This window comes from Sceloporus undulatus, chromosome 5, assembly GCF_019175285.1.
Source record: "Sceloporus undulatus isolate JIND9_A2432 ecotype Alabama chromosome 5, SceUnd_v1.1, whole genome shotgun sequence".
NCBI lineage: Eukaryota > Metazoa > Chordata > Lepidosauria > Squamata > Phrynosomatidae > Sceloporus > Sceloporus undulatus.
In genome coordinates, this window is record NC_056526.1 from 173022856 (window position 1) to 173031771 (window position 8916).

At 38.0% G+C, this 8916-nt stretch overlaps 1 protein-coding gene across 1 annotated transcript in view; it reads left to right on the forward strand.

Moving 5' to 3' along the window:
- The window catches only part of UNC5C (unc-5 netrin receptor C), a 154761-nt gene that overhangs the window by 69677 nt on the left and 76168 nt on the right, over nt 1–8916 (forward strand). The window contains exons 5-7 of the mRNA XM_042469705.1: nt 638–818; nt 4981–5148; nt 7219–7383. Of these exons, the coding sequence (XP_042325639.1) occupies nt 638–818; nt 4981–5148; nt 7219–7383 (514 nt within the window). The remainder of the gene's footprint in view (nt 1–637; nt 819–4980; nt 5149–7218; nt 7384–8916) is intronic.

Below are 8916 nucleotides of genomic sequence, written 5' to 3' on the forward strand. Positions count from 1 at the left end.
TTAGTGCAAGAAATGAGGGGGGTGGGGGATGGTATCAATCAATTTTGATATCAGAACAATAGAGGTATTCATTAGAGGGGGGAGGCAAGTCTAATGGATCTAACCTAGTCTGGAAAGGCCTGCCAGAAGAGATCAATCTTAATAGCCTTTTAAAAGGCTTCCAAGGTGGTAATATGGCGGGTCTCATCTGGTAGGTTGTTCCAGAGCCTGGGAGTGGCTGATGAGAAGGTCCTCTGGGTCACCGCTGAAAGTCTGGTCTGGGCTACAGAAATGTTTAGGTCCTCCAGCAGGACATGAAAATAGTTTTGTACAAAACTAATGTTTATGGCATCTTGAACAACTTTTCAACAAAAAAGTCACAAAGTAAAAAAAAAGGTTACTGAAAAATACACAAAACTTTCTTAATCTCGCCTAGTGACAAGAAAACATTTGCATTTATTCATTCTTTCATGTGAAAAGGAAGAGAAAAACAAAGATTTATATCACTGATATTCTATCATATTCATGTCCTGAAAAATCATGGCCTCTGAGACTGGGCATAATGGATTCCTACCATGGTCTTTCTGAGCACTCTGTGATGAACCTGCCTGTGCTGTTTTATTGAGGGCTGCTAACCTTATTTTGTGAATTTCAACAGGTCGAATGGCTGAAAAATGAAGAGGTGATTGATCCTGTAGAAGACCGGAATTTTTATATTACTATAGACCACAACTTGATTATAAAGCAGGCACGTCTCTCTGATACAGCGAATTATACTTGTGTGGCCAAAAACATTGTGGCAAAGAGGAAGAGTACAACAGCTGCTGTCATTGTATATGGTAAGAGAGATAATTCTGTCTCGTGTCGATGAAACTGCAGCATTAAATATTTGCTAAATTTCCTATATGTAGTTTTAGCATCCAGACTGTCATTTTTTTCTCCAGGACCCTACATCTAGTAATTTGATGTCATCTAAAGTTTATGTCCTTCTTAAACTCCTCTTTAACAAATTCAAGCTGTAAAATGGTTCATTTATTTCAATCTCAAGGACAGCAACAAGTAATTCTAGCAATTTTCTCCCTGCTGAGAAAGTCTTCAAAAGCTTTAGTTTTCAAAGACTATTTGGTTATTTTGTGCAAGATTCACGTGTGTTTTTTGTTTGTTTTTCTGTTTTTTTTTTTTTGTTTTGCACAGAAATTAGCATTTTCTCTGCAAGAAAAAAAATGACATTTTGTGCCCTGGAAATAACATTTCTGCACCAAAAAAAACTGTGCAGAAAATGCTGCCATTTGGGGCCTTATTAAGCACAAGATTTATGCATGGTATTTTGTGCAGAAAACAGAATTTCTGTTACTGTTATGCTATTTTCTGTATAAAAGCGAGAGAGAGAGAGAGAGAGAGAGAGAGAGAGAGAGAGAGAAGATGAAGAATGAATTTGGTGCAAAACAAGACCCAAACTGCAAAGATTCTTATCAGTTCAGAACTTTTTTGGTCAGGGTTGTAACCTGCCCCGATCCTCTGGAGAGAGGCGTGCTATAAATTTTTATTATTATTATTATTATTAGTAGTAGTAGTAGTATTATTCAGCATTCAAGAAATAAGTTTTTGATCATTTGTCAAATAATCTTTAATATTATTTTCTTCCCTAAAGCAAAAGGAAGAAAGCAAAGAGGTCATGTAACTCTACATATGTTTATGATCCCTCTTTATAATCTGGTACATTATTTTTGTTGGCAAGTGTCACTAGCATGCGGATTTTCATAAAGTCCTATGAGTCTACTTATCAAACATTTATGTTTTAATGTCCTGTTTGGAGCTGCAGTCCAATAGAGAAGAATTTCCGGGTGTTTAACAAGTGGCTAAAAGCAATGCATAAACTGTCTTTTATTGTCTGCTCAGGTAAAAATAAAAGTATTGTGAGGGTAAGATCTTTCCTTAACAATATACTAACTGGTGTTTGTTAAGTATTTTATTGTCATTAATTTAAATACAAGATTGATAGGGCTTGCACCTTTCTTTCACAACCAGACTAGCAGTTTGCATAAGTGTAAGCAATTGCTTCAGTGAAGTCACAATGAGGGATTTCAATTCCACTTTCTATGGGAAATTCATTGAATAGAGCTGATTAGTATATTTGTTACAATACCAGCACTACAAAAAAAAAAAAAAAACCACTATTAAGTTCAGATGGAAAGTACAAGGCATGCATTAACATGAGCAAATTTAATCTGTTTTCCCTTTTTCTCTTTCATCATTTCTGAATTCTTGACTATGGCTCAATCTGCACTAGCAATAATAACAACAACAACTGTAGCCACCTTGATTGTGGTGTTGTTGGAGCACATTATGTTTTTAGAATTTTAGGCCATAATGCATTTTTTTAAACCTCACTTTTTACCTCCTTATGAGGAAAAAATGGCTTTTTGATATGTGTTTCCTGTTCCCAAATCAGGATCAGGGTGAAGCTGGGGTGGGATAGGGTGAAGGGTGAAAAAGATTGGTGGCTGGTTATCTAGGTCAGGAAAGTGTGGTGTCTCATTATTTCTTTACTTCAGTATATGTATGTATGTAATCCTCAGATAATTGAGCAATCCCTCAATTTCAGAAGCCTTGAAAGCCTTCAGTTATTCAAAAATGCATTTATGGAGTGTGTGTGTGTTATATTTTATTAAATATTTATAGGAAAGGGATCTTTGCAGGGCAGATGGAGGGTGCAGGATGGAGGAGGGGAGGAGAACAGAGCTCCTTCCCATTTCCCTTTCAGTGTTGGCTTCACTGGGTCTGGGTTTAATAGGGACTGTATAAGGTTCAAGGGAAGCGGGAAGGGGCTGTCTCCTCAGCCCCACCCCTGTCTTACTCCCTCTATCCACCCCAAGTCCAACACACTACCCGCCTTCTGTCCCATATGTGTGTGGGTTCTATCTGTCAGGAAAGTTAAACACCTCCTAGTTTAGACCACAACATATAAAGTTGAAATTTCCTTCACTCACTCTCTTGTACAGCAGATGAGAAGAGGATGGGATGGAGGAGTGCAAGTTGGTAGTTGGTGATTGACAAAAAAAACCAAGAAAGGCTATTGTTTGATACATTTGTAAGCATGCAGGGAAGAAAAACAGTGCAACTGCTGCAGTCATGTGACCCAACATAATCCGTAATATTGAACACACGGACCAAGATAGAAATGCCCTTTTTATACGAATGTGACTTCAGATAGGAAAATATGTGGCTCCAAAATCAATTTGAGTTCAGATTAAAAGGGTTGAGTGTGTCACTAATGGGCCAAACCAGGTTGAAACCAGTACAGGATACTACAAACTGGAGTTAAATTATTTTGCAGGTGTTGATTCGGCCTATGTATATGTGAGGAATTGGGAGTGAGTTGGGAACCTGTTCAAGTTCCTTAGTTCTGTTTCTGAATGTGTATTTACTGTACCACTATATTTTTGAAAAGTCAGTGAATCAAGAAAAAGTAAGATACTTGGTCTACGCAATGCCTGTTGAACTGTGCTGCAAAGAAGAAAGAGAGGAAAGGCAACAATTCCAAAAAGGAATGACAACTGATAAGATGACAAAAAATTCAACCAAACACATAAAATCTTGGTTGGGGACATGAATGAACTTTGGAACAAAGCATGAAAAAAATGAACGTGTTTGATTTTATTTTCACTGAAACACATGGTGCTGAATAAATTATACTCTAGTGGTTTACATTTCTTGTTCCTGCAGAATGTTTGCCCCTAGGGAAACTACCCATGAATTCAAACTTTGTTTCACTTATCAAGGCTTAAAAGCAGGCAGCAGGAATAAGCAGCCTGGTTGCTTTTAGCCAGCATAAAATTAGAACTGAAGTACACATTATACTCACCATATGGGAGCACCCTGGCATTGATTTTGCCTACTGAAATATCTGAGGGCTCCTCAGGAGTTGAAAGCTGGGTGGAAAATTAGCTACTATGGAAAGAGATAGCTAAACAAATAAGAGAAAGGAAGCTAGAGGCTCCTTTTGTCCATATGTGAATGCATCCATTTCTACCGTTGTCTGCTTACAAGCTATGACAGGGCAGCCTTCAGGGTTCTCAATAAGCTATTGTCACATGGCAAATACAATATTTGTTTTTTCATTTATTTGTTTTGTGAATTGTCATCAGTAAAATAAATAGCCTCCATTGGTGCAACCTGGAAGTTCAGTTATCTATTAGAAGGGTGCTTGATGCTTCAGAACAGTGTGGACAAGCATGCCTGTCAATGTGAAAAACAATATCTACTTCATGTATGTTACAAACCATGCATAAAGTAAATACTAGCAAGTGCTAGTAATGGGACATTGTTTGCAAGTGCTAGCAATAGGGGAAAGGGAAGTAAATGCTACAAACTTTGAAAATTTGATGCATGACACTTATGACTAAAGGTTCATTAGATAATGAAGTTAATTCATCTACTAAAGAAAGGGTGGGGAAAACTTTGGGCCTCCAGATATTCTGGATTACAGTTCCCACAATCTGAACATGCTGGGAGAAGTATGAGAATTGTAGACTATAACATCTGGAAGGCAAAACATTTTGCTACCTCTGTGCTAGTTATATTTTTGCTAACATATACAATTGTATTCATTTCTTTAGAATTCATACATTATATGTTTCTGTTGCAAATATAAACTGAAATCAAAATAAACATTCTGTTGAGAGAATTTAAAATCAGCTGGATAGCTGCCTGGAATATATTCATTTAACTTAAGAGTTTGGCAATCAGTAGGAAACCAAAAGGGAAATTGCATAGCATGCAGTGGAGAGGAGCTTAAGTAAAATACTAGTCCATGAATACAGGTAAGTATAGTGATTAAGCATCAGTAATGTTTGAGTCTTAGCATTTATTTTAACAGAGGCCAACAAGAAAATCCAACACAACACATGAAACAGTAAAATCATTATATCATTAAGATGCTAATACTTAATGAACTGTCTGCTGTGACTCTGAAGTATCTTTGTCTCTTTTACTTCTCAGTCAACGGAGGGTGGTCAACTTGGACTGAATGGTCAGTGTGCAACAGTCGCTGTGGGAAAGGCTCTCAGAAGCGTACAAGAACCTGTACCAACCCTGCTCCACTCAACGGAGGTGCCTTCTGTGAAGGCCAAAATTTACAGAAAATAGCATGTACCACTCTGTGTCCAGGTATACTATATATTTTGATTATCTACTTGCATGCATTTGACTGATACCTTTTTCTTCTCTCATAATGCTTTTTAGTTAGGACTTATTTCCTTGCTCTCTTTTGTCCTCCTCCCCCTCCTCCTCCAGCAAGTAAATTCCTTGTGTTATATAAATATACAGAGTGGTGGACAGTAAATTAATTCCTATTGTTGCACAAAACTGTGCCCATCTGAATCCTTTGTCATTCTGACAATTTACGTAACATTTCAAAGCTCAACATATTAAGAGACTTAAGCCTAAGATCTGCTGAAATCTCTGGAAGTAAACAGGAATTTAAGTATATAAAATGGTATGGAGCCAAATACATGTTAGTAAACTCAGTTGAAGTTTATTTAGTAAAGTATATTGCTTGAAGCATTTGGATAAAGGTATAGGAGCCTTCACCTTGTAGTCCCTGGAGAGTTTACAGGAAATACAAACACTTGTAGTCAGTGGGCACAACTATAATACTAGTCCCTGGCACACTGGGAAAACATAATAACTGCTGGTCTCCCACATGAAATGCCTTAAGAAGCACTGGGCTATCACATTTGGATGCCTCCAGGTTGTAGAAGGTTGCCCTAGAACAAACAATAATGGGATCCTTGTCATCAAACTTATGGCTTGTCTATTTACTCAGCAAAAAGACTGGTGAGAATCAAGATTGGTGGTTCTCCAGCAGAATACTTAAGCTATTCTGAATATCCAGCCAAAGACAGAAACACTCGTGATTACCAGCATGGTATAGTGGTTTGCGGGTTGGACTATAAATTTAAATATGAACTTATACACCAGGGTTCATTTCTCAATGTGACTATGAAATGCACTGGGTGACCTTGAGTAAGTCATACACTCTCACCTTCTAAGAAAGCCAAACCTCATCTGAACAAATCTTCCCAAGAAACCACTACGATAGGGTTACTGTAAGGCAGAAATTACTTGATGGCACACAACAGCAACAATAACAGAAACACTTGAGATTTAGAAGTGTACAGAAATGTACAGAAGACTCAGGGTGGCATTATGTTTTATTAAGGCCTGAATTCAACTGTTACTTCCAATTAGAAAAAAGATGGAGTTTACATAAACATTAACTTACTACATTTGTATTTATTCAGTGAATCTATTCTAAATGATACTAACAATTGGATTTAGGCCAATGTTTCTGACATTACATCTAATCTGTTAAACTATCACAGCAAGCTCGAATGAAGGTGTTGGTCATGAAGTTTGCTATGCAATTTGCTCCTTCTGCATGCTACAAGTATATTTTAAAGTAGGAAAACACTTTAAATGTGCTCCTGACCCTTCTCTCAATTACTGTAGCAATGGCGGGTTACACACCACCATTTAGTACGTATTCTATATGTACTAGGGTTAGGAAGGGGCGGTGCTTCCGCACCCCCCTAACCCTAGTACATATAGAATACGTACAAGATGGCAGCGCCCTGTTCATACGGGCACCGCCATCTTTACGTATCGGACGTCATAGAGGCGCCACAAGAAGAAGCTCCAAAATGGAGCTTCTTTTTTGCTCCGTGCGGGAACCGCGCGGTGTGGCTGCTGTGGCTCCCTCACGGAGCAAATGGCGCCGGAGGGAGACCACCTCAAAGCGGTGGTCTATAAACCGCCTAAATCAGGATTGAAGGTCCAAGGGGTCCCCTGGATGTTAATACTTGGGATTTCATATGTTCATAGTCTAGCAACTCTCTTTATGGAATTTGATTTCTATCCCTTGGAGATAGCAATGTCAAGAGTTCCTCCTAAAGCTTCATCACAGTAGTGCACTCCAACAATCCAGGCTTTTTCTTAAACTGTACAAATGGCCCACAAACTGATTTGACCAGAAGTGTAATCCTTTAGGATTGCTGAAGTCTTTTTTCCCCTTTCTAAATATATAATTTTCATCTATATATTCTGTGTTTTGAATAAACCAGAGTATTTGATTTCTCCGCTGTTTTGTAACTCCTATACACAGCAAATTCACATTTTATCTTCACTTGACTCTCCCCAACTCCCCTTACCATTTATCTTTACCTTTTTGTGTGACAGTGGATGGAAAGTGGACAGCTTGGAGTAAATGGTCTACATGTGGAACTGAATGTACCCACTGGCGGAGGAGGGAATGCACGGCGCCAGCACCTAAGAATGGTGGAAAGGACTGTGAGGGTCTTGTTCTGCAGTCCAAGAACTGCACAGATGGGCTTTGTATGCAGAGTAAGTGGAAGCACCTTAATGCTGCTCTGTTGGAATTGGGGTTTGGAGAGGGGGGGGGAATATAGCAACCAAAACCCAGAATGAAGCATCAACCTTCTCATACTTTTTAAAAGGGGCTTTTGTAAGCATTTGTTGGAGTAGATCCAAAAGGAATTCCCCACTTTTTAGCAGTACAGGAAAAAACAACTCTACATTTAAAAGACTTTGGCACAACGTGACAGAAACAAGTCTTGTTCTGTGCTGTGCTAATCCATTTGGGGGATATGTTTGGATTGCAGCTTCCTGACTCTCTGGGTACAGGAGGTGATATTCCCTTCAATTAAAATTGCATAGCATTTTGCACAGCGAACATTAAATTTTGCCATTTGCACATATCTACTACACCTAGTAATTCCCCAATCTAGAAGTGAACGTACAAGTTCTGAAATTAGTATGATATCTGAAAAAGTCCCTATGGAATTTGTGAGTCTTTCCTTGGATAGTCATGGATAGATATGGACAATAGTTTCTGGTTTGTGCCAGTTTTCAATGTGTTAATTGATAAGGCAGCGTCATCCCATTTATACATCCATCTGCAAATTTATTTACATGGTATCTGTGTAAGAGTTCATATTTAAATTTATATTTTGAATGTATTATTTCCTCACAAAGTATGCATTTCTAACTTCCTATCCAGCCACATAACTGCTTACAGCTGATAGTGTTAGGAGAGTTTGGGGTCTCAATACAATAATAGTTTCTGTCTTTCTGTGGTCTCTAGCTAAAGAGACTGCAAATGCCTTGTGAAGACAAAAAGAACAAAATTATAGTAGTAGTAAAATTTATTCGGTCATTGACCAATAGTCACAGAATAACAAAATTATATATTTTTCTTACTCTTCCTTTTTGGCTTTTACTTCAAGATATCAAAACCCAACTCACCTAACTAAGCACCTCAGAAGTACCAAAATTCAGCTCACTTAGCAGAAGGAAATCACAGTATTTCCTTATTTTGTTGGTAACAATCGTGTAAATTAATTTGTATTTCATCAGCCTCTTGGGAAGCGAAGCAAAAAGTCAAAGGCTTTCATGGCTGGCATCCATAGTTTTTTGTGGGTTTTTCGGGCTATGTGGCCATGTTCTAGAAGATTTTCTTCCTGATGTTTCACCAGAATCTGTGGCTGGCATCTTTAGAGAAGATGTGAAGATGCCAGCCACAGATGCTGGCGAAACGTCAGGAAGAAACTCTGCTAGAACATGGCCACATAGCCCAAAAAACCCACAATAAACTATGAAGCAAAAAGATTTCTGAAACATCAAAACTTTAGATAGAGTGATTTTTTTAAAACAAACAAACAAACAAACTCTGTTCCAAATTATGTCTTGGAGGTAGAAGAGCTAATGTACACATAACTCCACTGAGTCTGAATGAGCCATTATGATAAATTATCAGGAAAAAGACATTTACTCCATTTTGAGCATATTATGTTTTATATTACTAGATTATATTTAGTCAGGCATGTGTCATCTCTGTGCATTTGAAGAGGTTTTCTC